Below are 20,966 nucleotides of genomic sequence, written 5' to 3' on the forward strand. Positions count from 1 at the left end.
TGAGGGTGGATGGGGCGGGTGAGAGAGAGGGAAAAATGGGTGATGGGCATTGAGGCACTTGGGATGAGCACTGGGTGTTGTACGTAAGCCAATTTGACAATAAATTATATTCATTTAAAAAAGTCACTGTTTTAGGTATGAATGTTACAGGACAATAGATAACCAGAATATATGTTGAAGTATTTAGGGGAAAAGTAAAATAGAATATATTAAATTTATAAACCCACTTAAAACTATGAAAGGAAATTTAATTAACTAAGTTGTTTAAAGTCCCTCTGAAAACTATTGTTTCATACTAGGGTCCTAAACAGAACAAGAGATTTGTAAGTTGAACTTAAAAGCTTAAGGGAAAACTAGGTTTTTAAAAATTTCTACTTCTATAAATTGAATCTAACCGGAAAAACAAACAAGTAAACCATGAAAACTTCTTGGCTAGTTGACTTCAGTGACCCTTTTAACAGTTCAGAAAAACAACAAGGGAAAAAAACTGAGTGATTTATGGAGTGCTTACTAGGTGTCACGCCATGTACATGTCCGAGGGGCTCTACATAAGTCAGCTCATTCAGTGCTCACCACAACCCTGGGAGATGAGTTTTGTGAATCCCCACTCTACAGATGAGAGTTACAGAGAGCCTCTGTAACTTGCCCAAGATTCTGCAGTTAGTGAAGGATGGGATGGGTGCTTTCACACTTTTGGGTGCCTTTTCCTGGAAGGAAGGCTGGTGAGGGTAAATTTGCACAAGTCACCTGGAGCCCTTGATGTTAGCAGCGGGGCGACGTCTTCTGTGTCTGCTCTGACCTTGCCTGTGAGCCTTCCAGGGGGTGAGACGCGGTGTGCACTCAAGTGACCTTCCTGTGAAGATTAGTGCGGCCAGAGAAAAAGATAGCCTGTTGATCCTTAAAGTTCAGGAGTGTGGGTTGGAGCCAAGGGGGCCTGTCCCCTGGACATAACTTGAGAGTAGCTGTGGAGAGGAGTTCTAGAAGCTGTGGAAAGAAAAAGAGGAAGGATTTCAGCACTGTGGCTCCAGGTGGCTTGCCTAACACCGCAGGGTTCTTTTCAGTTTATTTTTCCTCTACTAATTCACAACGCTTTAGCTGTCCCCAATACCTGATGTGATAGGGGCGGTCATATCTTTGAATCGTCTCATTCTGGAGTATTAGGATGAACCAGCTCTGAAGTTATTTAGCCCAGTCTCATTTTTATAGGAGACGAGACCAAGAAATCAACTCCTGGTGCTTCCTATGAAGAATCTATAGAATTCTACTTCCTATCTAGCACTACTGAATGAGTTTCCAGGAAAAAAAAAAACCTGTATGGCAAAATGATGAGTCTTATAAGACCCCTGTCTTTTTTTTTTTTTTTTTTTTTTTTTTTTTTTTTTTAAACAAAGAGAGGCCTGTAAAATACAAGTAGAAGAACAATAGGTTCAGGCTGTTGTGGGTTGCAGGCTGCTGTGATCCAGAGGGCTGGGAGGGAGCTGCTTCCTTTTTAACTGAGCTGACCCAACATGAGGTCTTGGCAGAGAGAGTGGTGCTACCACTCAGAGACTCAGAACCTGAGGCCCGGGGGGCAGCTCCTGCTGTGCCACCATTAGGGGCAATTTTTTTGCCCCAGGTCTGTTTAGCAAAACTGGCAGCTCCAAAAGGACCTTACAGCCACTGCAGAGAAAAATATAGTGTGATGAAAAGAGGGTGAAGAGAGTGTGATGGTGATCTGTCTCCCCATGAGCCAATAAAGGAAAAGAGATGAAGGTCTGGCAAGTGATTGGTGAGTCAGGGGCTGAGGAGCCCATCGTGTGAGTCTTCACCTTTTTGCTGGGCCTTTGTCCTCAGGGGCCTCTGCCAGTTGCCACCTTCCCTGGAAAGCCAGACTGGGGGAAATAAGAGGTGAAATCATGTACCTCTGACAGAGAGGGAGGGGGGTTGCTAAACAATTCTGTATACAGTGGGATACTGAAATACTTTACACATTTAACTAGGGCTTTACAAATGACAAACTACCTTTCTATACATTATCTCAGTTACTCCTCACATCAACCTGGTGAGGTAGACAGGCTACCTATCTACCTATTAGTACGTATTTATTATCCATTAGACTATTAGTCCTGTCGGAGATGAGAAATCACTCTTTATGGTTGTTAAGTGACAGGACCAGAGTCAGATCTTAGAATCACAGAATCATAGTATCAGAGTTAGAAGACACCTTAATAGCAATAGCCTAAGGCATCCTTCTCTCAGAGCCTTCATCACCTTATAAAATCTCTGAGATTTCTTCTGGTTCCTACCTGAACTCTTCCAATGATGAGTAACTCACTAACTCTATGAGGCAACCCATTATTAATACTGAGTAAAACCCTTCCTTCTTATCATATTCAGTCCTTAACTCATTTCTGTCCTCAAGAATACCAAATTAAGGCAAATTCTTTTTTTAAGCTTATTTATTTATTCTGAGAGACAAAGAACATGAGTGGGGGAAGGGCAAAGAGAGAGAGGGAGAGAGAGAATCCCGAGCAAGCTCCACACTGTCAGCATGGAGCCTGATGCGGGACTTGAAATCATTAACTGTGAGATCACGACCTGAGCCAAAACCAAAAATCAGATGCTTAACTGACTGAGCCACCAAGGCGCCCCCCCAAATTAAGGTAAATTCTAATTCCCCTTCTTTTCAAAATCTGAGGATAGCACTCTTGCTCATCTCTCCAGATTAAACACCTTCAATTCTTTCAACTGTTACTCATGATGATCCATGATGTAGTTATCTGGCACAGTGCCTAAAATATACAGTAGATACTCATATAGTTGTTGAATTGGCTCTCTGGCCCTGGGTACTATTATCCTGGTCCTGTGCTCCTTCCCCGACCACAGTTAGTCTCCATGTTGTCATCTGTTTCTCATTTGCTTGTTTATTTAAACAATAGGGAGGAGTGCCAGGGTGGCTCAGTCGGTTAAGCCTCTGACTCTTGATTTCAGCTCAGCCATGATCTCACGGTTCATGAGATAGAATCCTGTATGGGGCTCTGCACTGACAGTGCAGAGCCTGCTTGGGATTCTCTCTTTCCCTCTCTCTCTCTGCTCCTCCCCTGCTCTCTCTCTCTCTGAAAATAAATAAACATTGATAAACATTTATAAATAAATACATAATAGGGAGAAAGGCAACAACATATGGTTTCTACTTTCAAACCACAGAATAACTTGAAAACATAATCAAAATTGGCCACATTTCAAACAGCTTTAGATTAGTGATAATTTGTGCTAATAGACTTGCTCTCTGACTTAACTGCTCACTCCAGAGTTGCATTCATGGAGCAGCTCCTATAAGTAAGATACCAAATGGGACATTGTGGAGAGTGTCCTCCACAGAATTCAAACTCCTAGTGAAGGCTGGGTTAATGCGAGGTCTGACTCTAAGACCCCCCCATGAATGCATTATGCAGCAGGGCTGTTTTGCCCATTCAAAGAAGTAGCATTCAATTCCGGGCAACCCCAGACTAAAAGATGTACTGTTTTTCAAAAAGACCTCTAGTGGAAGCGCTGGCTATTCTTAGCTGGTCGTGGTGGGAAGGACAAGCACTGGTGTCAGTGTGATGAAGCTGTGTCTTTCTCAATGATGTAGAACTCAGCCAGCTTCATACTTCTTATGTAAGTGCTGTGCCAGGATGAACAGCACTGAGCTTACAATTCTGGTAACTGAAGAGCCGGGGAATAGATGGTGAGTTGTTCCCCTCATTATAAAGGAAGCAATAGTAAATTGCTACCTATCACAAGGGACTATTGTTTAAAGTAATAACCCTAGAAGGGATTTGATGACAATAAGTCAAACCAAGCCCCTGAAACACAATTCCAGAGAAGGATCTCCGGTTTAAATTATCCCATTATCACAGACTGAACTGAAAGCCATCTGAAATTTATACAACTTGATCAGGTTTTCAAGTTGTTCTGAAAACTGTGGTTTGGAAGTAAATAATACGTTTTTCCTTTCTATTACTTGAACAAAGAAACATTGAAAAATGTACTCTCTTTATATTGCCAATACTAATACTTTAGAAAGGGAGTTATAATAGCAGCTTTCTCATCTTGAGGTTCTGAAAAGGCTGCTTCCCAAAGGATGATTTGAAAAGGACTATTTCATATGATAGTCTCAAGGGCAGAGGAGCTTCAAGATTGAGTGGTGACCTTTCACACAGAACATCTGCACTATCATCACATAGTAGGTGATAGAGTCTTCACAGGTACAGAATTGGGGGGGGGGGTTAAAAAATTTTCTTAATGTTTATTTATTTTTGAGAGAGACAGACAGAGCAAAAGTAGGGGAGGGGCAGAGAGAGGGGGAGACACAGAATCCTAGGCAGGCTCCAGGCTCTGAGCTGTCAGCACAGAGCCCAACACAGGGGCTCGAACTCATGAACCATGAAATCATGACCTGAGCTGAAGTTGGACGTTTAACTGACTGAGCCACCCAAGCGCCTTGTGGCGGGACTTCTAATCAAGCAGAACCCACCATTCAGCAGGGAGGAGGACAGTCCCAAGTCATAAGAGTAAGTGTAGTGAAATATGCTGAAAGACACTGTGATGTCCTGGGGCTTGTGTCCATTTCACTGCTGACTGTTTCTCTTGTTTGCTTCTGAACAACTCCTCCTTTGCCTTCTTAACATAAACCCAAGAAGGCCTTTGGGGTCCATCTTATCCAACACACTCAAATGAAGAAAGTGAGGCTCGGTGAGGTTAAGGGTTTGCAAAACGTAGCAGACCCAGACGTAGAAGCCAGGACACTTCAGGCTCCCAGTTCTGGCTATCTCTCGTTTATCACGTTGCCTCCTAATGTCTGGGAAAACTCATGCATGATATGTGTAGCTACCTAAAGCTGGGAATTTTCATCCCTTCACCTGAATGGTTTTATCTACAGGCAGAGGGAGAGGTACTGATCTTGGAAGAGTATGGATTAAAGACCAAGATGGGGGTGCAGGGCAGGTTAAGAGGAAGAATAGATAGAGCAAGACAGGGAAGTGGGGAAGAAAGGAAAAGAAGGTAATAGAGGAGAAATATGTCAACAATTAAATGGGGGAAATGTAAAGGAGAGAAGAAATTAACTAAGAAGAGAAGGCCTGTTTTTTCTTCTTATGAGCAGCAAACTGAAGGCAACCAAGGACTGAACAGGAGTCAGAAAGAAGGAAGAAAGAAGAACAAATAGAACTACAAAAAAGGAGAACACCGGGAAGAAAACGAGAACACCAAGAGCTGCTACGAGTTAGGAGTGTGTACAGGTGGGTGGGCATGCTGGACAAAGAGAGGGATCCACGGGACATAACCCATATGCATGGATGGGGGTGGACAAGCAGGAAGGTGAGTATCAGCACAATGGGAAAGGGGTGATGAGAGTGGTCACTGTAAATGGAGGAAGTCAACAAGTAATCTTGGGTCCTGGATAGATCCATGGAATTCTCCAGAATCAGCCCAACTATGGTTCTAGGGACACTGGTACTACAGGAGATGATACATTCCCTACCTCTAACACCAACACTCTAACCTCTTATCATTTGCCTCTCCTACCTCTTTCATCATTTACATAACTTGTGTTATAAAATATATAAACATTCACTCATTCACCATGTGTACCCTGGAAACCTTCCTTACTGAGCTAGCTCCTTGAAAAATTTGTCAGTGCTTCCCAGAGGATGGTGGGTCCCTCGGGCACCTGCGTCACACACACTTGGAAATGTTTTCCCAACTGGGAACCGTGGGATTTTCCTTAGGAGAATCCAGGCCTCCACCACTGCTGGGTGGAGTCCCAGAGGAAAATGTCACAGCACTGTGAGAGCAACAAGGGGGAATACGCAAGCGATTTCCCGGAACTACTCAGTGCAGCCTTTCTTGTCCATTCTCCTGAGGTGTGAGGGAAATCCTGCCCTTACTGTTAGGTCCTCCCAGATTTGTGCCCATCCACCTCACCCAGGTGTGGTTTGTGGGGAAAGCCAGGCTGCTGTTACACCCATAGGATCATAGTAACAGGGCAGCACCCAGTCCTCTGCCCGAACAAGCAACGCACTCTCCACCGGGCAAGAGAACAGCAAGGTGGGATGCTTTCCTCCCGGGGTCATCAGCGTATATCACAAGCCTCTTTGAAATATGTGATTTTAACAGACATAGCTGCCCAATCCAAGCTAAATAGCAACTGCTTTCCAGAGCTGCCTCTATGCTAGGAAAAACCGATAGGAATAAGAACCGATAGGAATTAGCGTTTTTTCCCCTTTAAAATGCATGCCATAGGGGCACCTGGGTGGCTTGGTTGGTTGAGCGTCCGACTTTGGCTCAGGTCATGATCTCACGGTCCGTGAGTTGGAGCCCCGCATCGGGCTCTGTGCTGACAGCTCGGAGCCTGGAGCCTGTTTCAGATTCTGTGTCTCCCTCTCTCTCTGCCCCTCCCCTGTTCATGCTCTGTCTTTCTCTCTCTGTCTCAAAAATAAATAAACGTTAAAAAAAAAAATTAAAAAAAAGAAGCAGCCAAACTGTTTAAAAAAATAATAATAATAAAAAATAAATAAAATGCATGCCATAAATAAAATCCCCGGTAGCCCTATCTGTGGCCTTAACTATTCACACAGGAGCTCCTGGGTGGCTCAGTCGGTTAAGCGGCCCACTTCGGCTCAGGTCATGATCTCATGGTCCGTGAGTTCGAGCCCCGTGTCGGGCTCTGTGCTGACAGCTCAGAGCCTGGAGCCTGTTTCAGATTCTGTGTCTCCCTCCCTCTGACCCTCCCCTGTTCATGCTCTGTCTCTCTCTGTCTCAAAAATAAATAAACGTTAAAAAAAAAAAAACTATTCACACAAACTTGCAAACAATTTAGCAATTGTTTGCTTGCTCAAATCGTCAAGCAGCCCACTTTCTAAGACGCAATCACCCTTAATAAAAAATGAGTTCAAAGAAAATCCCCCAACACCTTGCATGCACCTGGAGTGAGTTGCTACTGCAAGGCTGGGTTAATGCCACTTTCTGGGAGTCCTGTGAGAGGACAGGCTCCATGAAATGGTTTTTTGCCCTTACAAGCTGAGTTAAGGCCAACTGTTGGCGGGAAGGCAAAGAGCTGCCTTCTGAGTACTTACACAGGATCCTGAGCCGGGTGGTTGTGCCCGTGTTAGCTCTCCCTCACCTCATGTACTCCCCATCACTCCTATAATCCATGAACGATTCTGATCCCGACACCTCCTCAAAATCCTCCAGCACCAGACTGGCAGAGTCCTCACCCAGGACGCCGCTGTCCGGCCTGGACATCCTGGCCCGGGAGGGAGGTGCTGGAGGGCCACTGGCAGCTGGAAGAGGAGAGTGAGGGGGTGTTTGCTGGGCAGATGTGGGCATGGCTGACTCACGGACTTCCTCATCATCCTTCTCAGACTCTGGCCCTGTATCTGGAGCAGCAGGACCCAGGACATGGTACAGGCTGGGGAGACGGATGTCGAAACGCAGCCCAAACTTGGCAAAGAGCTTATCGTTGAGAGCGTAGAGCTTCTCAGAGATGTCATAGCCCAGCAGGGCTGAGAAGAGGCGGGAAATGTATCGCTCTTTGGTCAAAAGAAGGTGGAGACTTTTCCGGGGCCAGGAGATGTAGCTACATGCAGTCTCAGCAGTCAGAGTGACCTGAAAGGGGCCGGGAGAAGAGAGTGAAGATTTAAATTAGACTGTGTCCATGCTTAGCTCAGAGAAACATACAATTACGTGGCAAAAGGCTGCACTTTTGTTGAAGAAACTGTGGGAGCCCCCCACCATGGGTGCCCCCCATGGTCTTGCCTGGAGGAGGGCCAGTGAATGACTTTTACTTGTGTGCATTGACATGGAGGGGTGTACTTGTCAGGAGCCCTGGGTTCAGCCATTCACCCACTGGGCCCTCCCCTCCAGGAACCTCAGTTTCCACACCCAGTTTCCTCAGCTGTCATATTCTGTGGTCCCATGGCTGTGGAAGGTTCTGAGTCTATTGTGATCTCAAGATAGAGATGGGGCCTCTCATTGCTCTGAAAAAGGCTGGCATGCTGATGACAGTTTGTTTTAAGAATAAAGAAGGATAATATATTGCAGTAAGGATTAAGGAAGCGTTGGAACACATTTCAGTTATAGAAGAGCTTCTCATTAGGCCTGCCAAGTTGCATCAGTGGGAGAACATTGGCCTGGAATTCAGGCCCAGGATGCTGCTCTTGACATGGCTATGACAAGTAACCAAAGAGATGTGATGACTAAAGTCAGAAAAAGGGCACAGAGGAGAGGAACTTTTTTTTTTTTTTTTTAACGTTTATTCAATTTTGAGAGACACAGAGAACGTTTATTCATTTTTGTGAATGGGGGAAGGGCAGAGAGAGAGGGAGGCACAGAATCCGAAGCAGGCTCCAGGCTCTGAGCTGTCAGCCCAGGGCCTGACATGGGTCTCGAACTCATGAACCGTGAGATCATGACCTGAGCTGAAGTTGGACACTTAACCGACTGAGCCACCCAGGCACCCTGAGGAAGAGGAACTCTTAAGAGCACAGAGACAAAGGGCACCCCAATCTCCATTTATTTAGCCATCTAGGAAGTTCTGAGCACTTACTACGGGCCCATAATGCAAAGCTAAATTACACCTGCAGGGTAGGTAAGGTGCCTGGCACGTAGCAGGTGCTTGATAAATCCTTGTTTTAACAATGATAAGTGCTAAAACTGGGGTTAAACTAGAAACGTAAGTAGGAGAGTAAAGGAATAGGGTGTAGAATCACACAATTCTTTATAATTGGATTGGCCACGATACTTTAAAAGTGAGGCGGCCAGAAGGCTCATGTTGAAGAATTGTGGAGACAATGGAGATAATGGTGATGATGATAGCAGCGAACATTTACCTAGAGGTGGCTGTGAGCCAGGGCATTGTGTTCAAGTCTTCATGTGGATTTTCTTATTAAAGGTAGGGTTGACTTCCAAACACCCTTTATTAGAGATTTTCTATAGTGATTTTAATTCCTGCATTGTGGACCAGAGCTCCCACTACCCTTCTCTCTTCCTTCCTCCTGCAGTAGACCTCTTCTACTTTCTTCACTCATTTCCTCACCTCTGCTTCTCCCCGCCCTCCCCTCCCATCATCAACCCTGAAGTCAGCCTCTAAATTGCTTCATCAAGGCCAGGAGCTGGCTTCAAGTTCAGCTTTACGCTTTGACCAGCTGTGTGACATCAGACAAATTCCTTAATCTCTCCAAGCATGGTGCCTCATGAGAAAAAAATTCTGAAAGAAGTCACAATCTGCCCATTCCTAGAAGTTCAGCAAGGAGTCGTCACTATCTGCCAAGGCCCATACTTTATAGGTGTACTTACCAATAATTCCCAAACAGGAAATCAGAGTACTGACCCTGAAGCAGGTGTGAAGAAAAGCCACTCTGGACATAAATGGTGTCCTTGATGCCAAACACAAAGACAATGGGCCTGCTTATGAATGTGATTTTACTTCCTCCATCTTAAAATAAACCAAAATAAAATCCTTTTTCTTCCCCCTAGCCTCTCTTCTTTGGCTAGCTACGGCCTCATTAGTTTACTCCCCTTCTCAGCAAAACTCCAGGAAAATGGTTGTCTGTGCTTGCTGTCTCCAGCTCCTCTCCTCTCACTCTGTCTGAAACCAGCAAGGTTTTTCCCCTCACAGTCCACACACACACTGTTCCTGGTAAGGTCACCAGTGGCCTCTAAGCTGCAGTGTGACATCAGTTTTCCTGGTCAACCTTGCTGATGGTCCCTTCTCTTTAATGAGCTTTCTCTACTCGGCTCACAGGGTGCCACGCTCTCCTGGGACAACCTCCTCGTCGCTCCTTTGAGGCTTCCTTTTTCTCTCCAACTTCTAAACACTATGGTATCCCAGAGTCGGTCCATTCTTAAACTTTTCTCTGTCTAAACTCACTCACTTAGTGATCTCATCTAATCGAATGTCTTGGAATATCATCTGTGTTCCAAAACTCCCCAACTTGTGTCTCAGGCGCAGACCTCATTCTTTAATTCTAGACTCAAATATTCAACTGCCTGTGCGGCATCTCCATTTAAATGTTCGTAGATGACACAAATCTAATATATCCAAAACTGAACTTCCTCTTTTCCTCCAAAACCAATTCTACTTGTAGCCTGCCTTATTTCAGTTGATAGCAGCTCCATCTTTCCAGCTGCTCAGACCAAAAGCCTTAGAGTCTTCCTTGATCCTCCTTCTCACACACACACTACATGCGATGCATTAGGAAATTCTTTTGGCTCTGTTTAGAAAATGCATGCTCTGGCCCCACATGATGTGGTTCCTTGTCCCCTCTTTGACCCTCTCCTACTATTCTCTCCCCTTCCTCTATCTGTTCCAGCCACCACTGCCTCATTTCTGTAGTTCAAATATGCTAGTCCCTCCTACCACAGGGCCTTTGCACTGGCTCTTCCTTCTATCTACTCTGCTCTGCCCTCAGCTTCCCAGAGCTCACTGTCACCTCCCTCAGATCTTTGTTTATTTTATTTATTTTTTTTTAATTTTTTTTTTTAACATTTATTTATTTTTTTTTTAATTTTTTTTTCAACGTTTATTTATTTTTGGGACAGAGAGAGACAGAGCATGAATGGGGGAGGGGCAGAGAGAGAGGGAGACACAGAATCGGAAACAGGCTCCAGGCTCTGAGCCATCAGCCCAGAGCCTGATGCGGGGCTCGAACTCCCGGAACGCGAGATCGTGACCTGGCTGAAGTCGGATGCTTAACCGACTGCGCCACCCAGGCGCCCCACATTTATTTATTTTTGAGACAGAGAGAGAGCATGAACAGGGGAGGGTCAGAGGAAGAGGGAGACATAGAATCTGAAACAGGCTCCAGGCTCTGAGCTGTCAGCACAGAGCCCGACGCGGGGCTCGAACCCACGGACTGCGAGATCATGACCTGAGCCGAAGTCGGATGCTTAACTGACTGAGCTACCCAGGCGCCCCATCAGGTCTTTGTTTAAACGTCACCTCAACAAAGATTTCTACGACCACCCTACATAAAATTGCATCTGTATCTCTCTTAAGCCACTCTATTTTTTTCATTATCTTTTAACATCTTACATAGTTACTCATTATCTCTGTGGCTTATTTTTTTATTTTTATCTCCCCTACTAGAGTACAAATGGCATGAAAGCAGGGAACTTCCTTAGTTGTTCACTGATACATCGCAAACACCTTTAACAGTGCCTAGTATACAATAAATGCTCCATATACATTACTGAAGTGATTGAATGAATCAGGTAAAGACTACAAATCTTATATGCTGCAAAACAACCGAATGTGACTTTTGCACGTCCTGTATAAAATCCTTCCTCAGAGGTCTTCAGGAAACTTGTTTATTGCCTCGTTCCCCCATGTATGTGCATATGTCTGTAACAAAGTTTCAACAATCTTTTTCTTTAGTTCTCACTTCAGAGGCTGATTAAATGAATCAAATGAAAAAACATACGTAAAGAGGACTTGGGTTTAGTAAGACACAATGTAAATTGGAGAAATAATTATGATTTCTGTGTGATACCTCCTATGCTATGTCTTTGGTGACGAATGAGAGGATCACAGTGCTAAACAGTCAATAAATTCTTATTTAATTGGATTGCTGAGAGATGTGATGGAACATTGATTCATTTGTGGTAAACACAATGAGAATTATGATTCAGACAGTCACTACAAATTGCCCTATTCGTCCACAAAGACTATAATTGCAGAAGGCAAGGACAGAATGAACTATAACTCAGGACAACACCTGACATTTACAAAGAGGAAATGAGACTTTACACAGCCAATAGCAAACGTGTGGATCTTATTGCTCCCAGAGGAGGTGCACACTAAAAATATAAATGGGAGGAATATGACGGTAGCTACATTCCAGGCTGAGAGGCCATCTGGGGTTACAGCCCCTCCTTTCAAGCATAGCTTAGGGGAGGACACCCAGCTTATCCACCACCTGTTCATCAGTGTCAATGTCAGAAACAGAGCCTGGTCTATCTGGCTCAGGACCAGTTCTTAGGGCCCTAAAGGAGTTCTCACAGGGGTGTGTGTGGTGGAAGAGGAACATGATTAGTGGGGGTCTATGGCTGGTGGCCTGGCAGTGGGATGGGGATTGTCTGTCTCTCAGGATCTGTCCTCTCAGAGTCAGAAGTCAGGGTGGGGCAGAAGCAGGCCCAGCCAAGTGGCCACTGCCTGGCATGTATCTATTCTGGAGTTAGCTCAAATGCTAGCTTGGGGGACTCCCCAATAGAAGTAACATGGAATGCAGTACTAGCAAACTATTTGGACAGGGGAGTCCTTATAAGGAGTGTGTGTGTGTGTGTGTGTGTGTGTGTGTGTGTTCATTCCACTGTACTAGTGACCTGCTCATTTTTAAAAAGAAAAGAAATATTGGGTGGGAGAATGGGCTAAATGGGTGATGGGCATTAAGGAAGGCACTTGTTGGGATGAGTACTGGATGTTAGATGTATGTGATGAATCACTAAATTCTACTCCTGAAATCATTATTACACTATATGTTAACTAACTTGGATTTAAATAAAAATTTAAAAAAAAAGTCTATATGATCATATGTTGGTGAGGATGTGGAGAAAAAGGCACCCTCGTGCACTATTGGTGGGAATGCAAACTGGTGGAGCCAATGCACTGGTGGAGCATGACAGTTTGGAGGTTCCTCCAAAAGTTAAAAATAGAACTACCATAAGATCCAGTAATCACACTACTAGGTATTTACACAAAGAATACAAAAACACTAATTCAATGGGATACACATACGCTGATGTTATAGCAGTATCATTTACAATAGCCAAGACATGGAAGCAGCCCAAGTGTCCATTGACTGACAGATGAATGGATAAAGAAGAGGTGGTGTATAGGTACAATGGAATATTATTCAGCCACAAAGAAGAATGAAATCTTGTTTGCAACAACATGGATGGATCTAGAGGGTATTAGGCTAAGTGAAATAAGCCAATCAGAGGAAGACAAATATCATAGGATTTCACTCATGCTGAATTTAAGAAACAAAACAAACAAAAGCAAGAAAAGAGAGAGTGCATGAGAGAAAACAAGAAACATACTCAACTATAGAGAACAAACTGATGGTTTACAGAGGAGATGTGGGTGGGGAGATGGGTGAAATGAGAAAAAAAGAAGCATTTATAAGGGTGCAAATTTCCTCTTCATTTTCCTTTTCCTAGCTCTGCTAATACAACCATGGTTTGCTTATGCTGTAATTACCCCTGAGGTTGTTTTCATGTAGTTTGAGATTTGGGGGGGAATAAAAGTGTGAAGAAAAAAAAAAAAGAACAGAAATAGTAGAGCCAGACAACTTGACTTTGCCACTTTTGAGACGAAGACTTTGGGCAAATTGCTTGATGTTTTGGAACCTCAATTTCCTCATGTTAAGTGGGGTAATAATAATATCCAACTCAGAAGGTTGTTGCGAGAATCAATAAGGCAATATAACGTATGGCGCCTCCCGTGTACTAGCCATTCAATAAGTGAGAGCTGCAAAGAAGGGAACTAAAGTCTGGAGGCTTGGCAGCCCCCACCTTGGAACATGTCTGTGGATGCCTCACAGAGTTCTGAGACACCAACTGCCCACTGCCAGGCCAGTTCAGAAAAGCTTTCTTGAACACTTACTGTGTTCATGGTACTGTCCTTTGGAGCCCGAGAATAGAGAGAAGGGGAAGCCCAGATTTCTACTCAAAGAGTTAGGAAAGGAAAGACAGAAAGGAAACCAGATCATGAGAACAGGGAGCAATATATGCACCAGTCAGCAGAAGTAAAAAGAATAGAAAGGCACACAGACAGGAACAATAAGCTTTGGGATAGAAGCTGATGAGGTCAGTCTGGGCAGGCTTCAGAGGAAGTAAGATGCCGTAGCCTCATTTAGAGGGGGGAAATGCATTTCAGGCAGAAGGTACAGAGGGGGGCAAGCATGGCTGTTGCAAAACAATTGGATGTGTTTAGGGAAGTACTAGTCATTCAGTGTGACCAGTATGAGCAAAAAGTGGGAAGGAGAGAGGGGCTGGAGATGTGGCTGGATATCACAAAAGGCCTTAAGGAGTGTGGGTTTTTATTTTGTGATCACTGAGTTTTAGGCATAGGAGTGACATGGCCCACCTATCAGGGGTTAGGACCTCCCTGTCCCACCCCACCCACCTCTGCCAGCAGCCCACGCACTCTTTCCACAGAAGGAGAGTGCTCCCACATCTAGCATCACATTGGCGGTGGTTCAGAGAACAGATGTAAGCAGGGAAAGATGGAGGGGGGCATATCACTGGGTCACAGTGGGATGGGGTGGGACGGTGCTGCCACAGGCTCCCTATTACCTGGAACACCCCCTCCTCCGAGGGCTGCAGCGATTCCCACTCAGGAGAGTCCATGAACTGGTAAGGAAAGATGTAGTGCAGAAATTGCCCATCCTGGCTCACACGAACCCTGGCAAAGGGAGAGAAGAGACCATGTGGGAAAAGGAAAGTGACTACCCAAATCTTCTTCAGTCTACATTACATATTTAAAAATGGAAAATGTTGAGAATCCAATATGGGCTTTTTCCTCTTTCCCCCTGAAAACTCAGAGTTTCAGCTTCAACCTCTCTCTAACATGAGTTATACCAGGAAAGGAGGTGTCTCTATTAAACAAAGGGGGAAGATAAAAAGATCTTTGAGGTATATTCTGTCCATTGGAAAGGACCTACTGTTTCATTTTTTTTTCTGGAGCTTTATTGGTTAAATAAATATTCATGGAGTACCTCCTGTGTTCCTGGAGGTCTGGAAATGCAGAGAAGGGTATGATCTGATCCTTGCCTTTAAGAATTTCACAATTTAGTGGAAATCACAGATGCATAAATAACTGACTGTAGGTCAACCTGTGTTATTGTGGAACAGGAGAATAGAGGAAGGAGAGAAATTAATTCTCTTCAAGAGGCAGATTTCTAAAAGGTGACATTGGAGCTCAGTTTTGAAAAATGAATAGGATGTTGAAAAGCAGATCAGGATGGGAATAGATGGAGAACTGGGAATCCAATGTGTTGTCTGTTTTCCAATATCTGTTTTTTCCCTTCCCCCACAATGCTAGAATTTTAGCTGGGCTTGTGGCTGCTCAACTAGACTGCATTTCCCTACCTCCCACGCAGCTAGGTACAGCCATATGATTAAATTCTGGCCAAATGGGATTATTAGCACTCCAAATCTTGCTCCTAATGGACGCCTAGATATATATGTCTACATATAGATTACCAAAGACCATCACCAATTAATAAGCTGTTGCCTTTTATCTGACATCCTAAAGATGGAAGACAGAGGGGATATAGCTCTCACACCAAGCCAAGGATGTGGTGTTAGCCTATAGTCTCCAATGGAAGAAACACATTTGCTCTTACAAAACCAGGTAATATATAGAGATAGCCAGGCAGAACTTCCCTGAATAATAAGTAGATTCAAGAGAAAATGAAGTGCCATGCTCTCCTACCTCAGGGTCTCCATGGATTCTGTACCCTCCAACTGGATCTCTTCCTAATTTCTACCTTCTCTGTAGATCTCAGCTTAAACATTTCTTCTTCTAGGAAGTTTCATCTGACCTCCCCAGAAAAGTTAGATCCACCAGGTACCTGCTCTCAGTGCACTTTGCATTTCTCTTTGGAAATATTATGTCTGTTATTCATCACTATGTCAAACATTAATTATTGATTTTCATGATAGCTCCATGAGATAAGAACAGTATTTTTCATATTTTAACACTGGATCCTTAGCCCCTAGCACTCTTCATAAATAATTTTGGAAGGGAAAAAGTAAGAAGGGAAGGTAGGAATGGGGGAGAAAGAAAATAAGGAAGGAACAATTGAACAGATGAACTCACTTGTGTCACCATAAAAAGCAGACCAACATCTCAAGGAAAAGCTTCTCGAATACAGGAAGAAAGACAACAGGAGAGAATGAGCCTGTTGCTGCATACATCAGACCTTACCAGCTCCTCAGGCAAGGGCTCTGGCCACTCAAGCCAGCTACTAGGAGTGCCATTATTTAGACTATGACATCTAATAAGCCTGCATGGCTCCCTGAAGCCATTTCAATTGGTCTATTATGCTCTTTGTCATTTAAGCCTCTTCTTCCTTCCTGATATCCTGGACAACAGGTTTTCTTCCTACATGAATAGCTTAGTTGCCTACTCAGGAGACTGTGCATATGAGAGAATTTTGTATGAGAGAAACTCACCAACAGTAAGCACAGCTTAACAGGGTGATAAACTTTGGGGAATTCCCTTGGCTTTTCTGAGTCTTAAAAGGGACTGGTTATAAATATTAAAATAAAAAAAAAAAAAAAGGACATCTGAGGTTTCAGCAAAGGGCTCCAGATGAGAGTCTGCATGAGAGATGGGGAGGTCTGTACAAGAAGCCCCCACTTCCTGGCATAGAGTTCTTGTTCACAGCTTCAAGGTGTTCAATACCTAACTGTAACCAGCCCAAGGTACAATGATTCTCCTTTAAAACTGGAGCCTAGGGGCGCCTGGGTGGCGCAGTCGGTTAAGCGTCCGACTTCAGCCAGGTCACGATCTCGCGGTCCAGGAGTTCGAGCCCCATGTCAGGCTCTGGGCTGATGGCTCAGAGCCTGGAGCCTGTTTCTGATTCTGTGTCTCCCTCTCTCTCTGGCCCTCCCCCGTTCATGCTCTGTCTCTCTCTGTCCCAAAAATAAATAAACGTTGAAAAAAAAAATTTTTTTTTAACTGGAGCCTGGTCATAGACTAGAAGCCTTGGCTACCAGCTCTAACTTAGCAAATTTGAGACATTGAAAGATAACAAATAAGACTCTTGGGGCACCTGGGTGGCCCAGTTGGTTAAACATCCAACTTTGGTTCAGGTCATGATCTCACGGTTCATGGGTTCAAGCCCTGCATTGGACTATGTGCTGACAGCTCAGAGCCTGGAGTCTGCTTGGGATTCTCGTCTCTCCCTCTCTCTCTCTCTCTCTGCCCATCCCCTGCTCATGCTCTGTCTGTCTGTCTCTCTCAAACATAAATATCTTAAAAAAATTTTTTTAAAGACTCTTACTCCAAACTTTGAAAAGCAAAGGGGAAAATTGTTAATTTTTTTAAAAAAATATTTCATTTATTTATTTTTTTAAAAGTAGTTTCCACACCCAACATGGGGCTCGAGCTCACACCCCCAAGATCAAGAGTTGCGTGTTCTAGGGGCGCCTGGGTGGCGCAGTCGGTTAAGCGTCCGACTTCAGCCAGGTCACGATCTCGCGGTCCGTGAGTTCGAGCCCCACGTCAGGCTCTGGGCTGATGGCTCAGAGCCTGGAGCCTGTTTCCGATTCTGTGTCTCCCTCTCTCTCTGCCCCTCCCCCGTTCATGCTCTGTCTCTCTCTGTCCCAAAAATAAATAAACGTTGAAAAAAAAAAAAAAAAAAAAAAGAGTTGCATGTTCTACAATCTGAGCCAGCCAGGTGCCTCCAAAACTGTTTAATTTTTGATTTGGATTTTTGATGCTAAGCATACTAGGAAAAGGCACACTGAGGGGGCAAGTCCCCCTCTCCCTGTCACGGGGAAGTGGTCTTATATAAGTTCATATTAAATTCATCACATAAAAGATAGCTGAACCATACAATAATCTTAATATACTTCCATACACATGCATCATACTAGTGGAGAGGGCCTTTCTCCCACTTGTCTCAATTCCCTCCTTTGAACAGATGAGCCATGAGGAGCAAATAATATCCTGGATCATGAATGAGAATGTTTCCTAAATTGTCTTTATTTTAAGCATGGAACTGTAGGGGACAAATAGTCATATTGTATTTGTATTTACACATGTATTTGTTTATAAATAATGCCACTTGCTTACACTTCACTTTACTCGTGAATGAAATGAAATGTCTCCCCACGAAAACTCATAGCTTATTCAACCCAAGACTTTGAGTCCAAAAATAATCACATGTATACATAACACTTTTGTTTCTACACATTAGTAGATAAATGCATATTAGCACTACCAGTAGTAGTTGTGGTACCATCATTATCATCCTCAAACTTTTTTCTTTTTCACTGTGTGGTTGACAGTCTTATCTGGTTTCTTCCCCACCGCCACCTTGGAATTAAAGCCTTCTGATAAGATTACTATCTTTATCTTTTCTACCACATTCTCCTGGTTTCAAAAAAGCAGGGGAGGAAACTGAGGACAAAGCTTTTGAAATACTTTGCTTGCTTTCCACTGAGGCAGCCCAAGTATATACCATGTTAAGTAGTTTACTGTTTGATGCTCAGTCCCACATGTAAGTCCCTCTAGGGCAATATTTCAAAGATTCCACAAATGCCTACCAAATGTACAGCATAGAACCCCATGGTATTTCTTCTGAAAATATCAGCCATTGGCCAATACACATGTACAGGGTATGATTGGCCATACACTGATCCTGACTAAGATCATTTTTGCTGGGGCGCTTGGGTGACTCAGTTGGTTGTCTGACTCTTGATACCAGCTCGGGTCTCGATCTCACTGTTCATGAGATGGAGCCCCACGTTGGGTTCTGCACTGGCAGCAGAGAGCCTGCTTGGAATTTTCTCTCTCCCTCTCTCTCTCGTTCTCTGCCCCTCCCCCACCCACTTGCACACGTGCTCTCTCCCTCTCTCTCTCAAAATAAATAAATAAACTCTAAAAAAAAAAAAAAATCATTTCTGCTAATTTTTTACTGTCACCCTTCCTAAAAGGAGTCCAAGGTATCTCCACCAAATCCTCAATGAGATATGTGTGGGCATCACTACTCTTCCCTCACTGTGTGGTCCTTAGATTTATAGTACTTCACTGGTCTATAAAAGAATCTCAGTAGAACAAATGGGAATGGAAAAGTGGACAAGGAACATTCCCTCTCCTCATCTGGTTGTATACCAAATGGCTTTACCACAGAGCCTATATATGATATCCTCAGCACAATTGGGGCTGTTTCCTTGATCCCTTGGCAAGGAACAGGCACTGTTCCCTGTATATACAGTCAGCACTTAGGAAATACTGAATACATATGAAAGGAACAAATCTACCTTATTGAAATGTTCACTTTTCCAGAGCTTATAGAGATGTTGTAACAGCTTAAGCATGATCCACCAGTGTGTGTATACTGTGTGTGTGTGTGTGTGTGTGTGTGTGTGTGTGTGTGTGTGGTCATTTCAGACCCAGGCTCAAGAAACACTCACCCCACCCCTCCCAACACCAAGCGCACCCACAGTCCTTCCTGCCAACCAAGAAGATGCCTCATGATCTTGTTTCCTCTTGGAAAATGCGAAGAAAGAGGAACCAAACCCATGCTTAGAAACATCTGTTTTGGTCTGTTTGACTTGCCATATCCTTCCCTCAATGGAAGGGGCCTCAGAATGCAAAGGGACACACTGGGAAATGAGAAGCATGGGCAGAGGGAGGAAATGCTGAGCAGCGACCCAGTAGCTTACCGGCCAGAGAGTAGCAGGGACAAGCGGTTGATGGGTGTCTCACCCTCCACAGCGTAAGTCTGCTCAGTGGCCAGAGTGAAGACTTGCTCCTCACAGCAGTGAACAATCTCCTTGTACACCTGCAGAGGCACCTGCAAGGGTAGGCACACCGTCTTGTAGAGGAGATCGAACTCCTCGGGGAGGGTGTTTTTACGCAGGCGGTAGACCAGGTGTGCCAGCTGGAACAGGCAGGCCGTTGCCAGCAGGAAGCTCCAGAGGATGATGTCCAGGCCGCAGGCATCAAACCAGCCCCACATCATGCAGCACACATAGCCTGTGCCCAGGAAGCCAAAGAGGTAGAAGCATCCATACACCCCACTGCCCCCCATGAAGCCCAGGAGCAAGAAGCAGTTGGCCAGATGGTAGACAGCCCCTTCCAGATCCTGCTTCCAGCCACTGCACACTGGGTCCTGCCAGAGAAGCTGGCGCATTGTGCTGCCGTTAGCACTCATCTTCAGGGCGTCTCAAAGCCTTGCTGGGCTTGAAGACTGTCCTCACATAGGGAATTCAAAAAATGAACTAATCTGTCCTCCCAGAGTCTTCTCAGGTCCGGCTTCTCACCGCCAACTCTGCCTTTCCTGAGAGGAATGCTTCCAGTAGCCTTGGGAATAAATGGCAGAACATAGTATACTTCATGGAGAATTTTAAAACTTTTTTCCCTCTCGTTTTCCTTCAGCAAGGTTCTGGCCTTCTTTGCAGAGCTCTGGCAAGATTCCTGGGCTCTAGGTTTCTTAGAGCAGACTTCACATTTGGCTCTTAGCAGAAAAATCTAAATTGTCCCGAGGTAAAGATAGGACTATGGGATCGAAAACTTTAGCGGTGAGGGATAAAGTGGCCACATCCTGCTCTCTGTTGTCCCTAGTCAGAATGAGGAGAGCCCAGCACGGGAGGCACACTTGTGTTCCATTTGGAATGCGTCTCTCTTGGCACCGGAAGAAAGGGTGACCCCAGATGGATACCATGTTTGGAATTGGAATCCAAGAGGTACTGGCAGTGAGAAAAAACAGGCCAGGCACACAGGCAGGCTGGCAGAGCACTTAACATATCTCCCCAGAGGACAAGACCTCTGGGCAAGTGAGGCAGGCTGGGGAGAACAAAGGAAAAGTGAGCAGAGAATTTACCACAGTACCGGCAGGCAGGCCGGGTACTGCTCAGAGCTCCGGTGGGGAGGGCTAGGGGCTCTCCTGAGCTGGGAGGGCATAGCCAAGTAGGAAAGTAGGGGACTATTATAAGAAAAAATCCTAACAGTGAGAACTGGAAAACCCCTCAGAAGTCTTTATTAAGTCACATTATAAACATCTCTAGGCATTTATTTGACACCCATTAAACAAAAATGGCTACGCAAAGCAGTTCTTTGAATTCTAAGCTGACTTTCTCCTGCATATATCTGGATTTAGGCATAGTTAATACAATGGTACTACAGTGCTCAGATCATCACCCTACCCATTATTTGCAAATTATAATAACTACCACCCGTTAAACGGCCTATCGGTGCTGGACCT

At 44.6% G+C, this 20,966-nt stretch overlaps 1 protein-coding gene across 3 annotated transcripts; it reads right to left on the reverse strand.

Moving 5' to 3' along the window:
- Positions 1–227: 227 nt before the first annotated feature.
- Positions 228–20,606, reverse strand: POPDC2 (popeye domain containing 2). 3 transcript variants are annotated; one of them, XM_045502145.1, is made up of 4 exons: positions 19,426–20,534; positions 14,320–14,428; positions 7,098–7,629; positions 228–984 (listed from the first exon to the last, which is right to left on the reverse strand). In XM_045502145.1, the coding sequence occupies exons 1-3, from the start codon at positions 19,914–19,916 to the stop codon at positions 7,141–7,143; spliced, it is 1,089 nt and encodes a 362-aa protein (XP_045358101.1). In that variant the 5' UTR covers positions 19,917–20,534; the 3' UTR covers positions 228–984; positions 7,098–7,140. The 3 variants fall into 3 exon arrangements, with proteins under 3 accessions (XP_045358101.1, XP_045358102.1, XP_045358103.1); XM_045502146.1 differs by having other exon boundaries at positions 7,239–7,629; positions 19,426–20,528; XM_045502147.1 differs by lacking the exon at positions 228–984 and adding an exon at positions 1,815–1,903 and having other exon boundaries at positions 7,239–7,629; positions 19,426–20,606.
- Between the last annotated feature and the right edge of the window lie 360 nt (positions 20,607–20,966).

Source organism: Leopardus geoffroyi, chromosome C2, assembly GCF_018350155.1.
Source record: "Leopardus geoffroyi isolate Oge1 chromosome C2, O.geoffroyi_Oge1_pat1.0, whole genome shotgun sequence".
NCBI lineage: Eukaryota > Metazoa > Chordata > Mammalia > Carnivora > Felidae > Leopardus > Leopardus geoffroyi.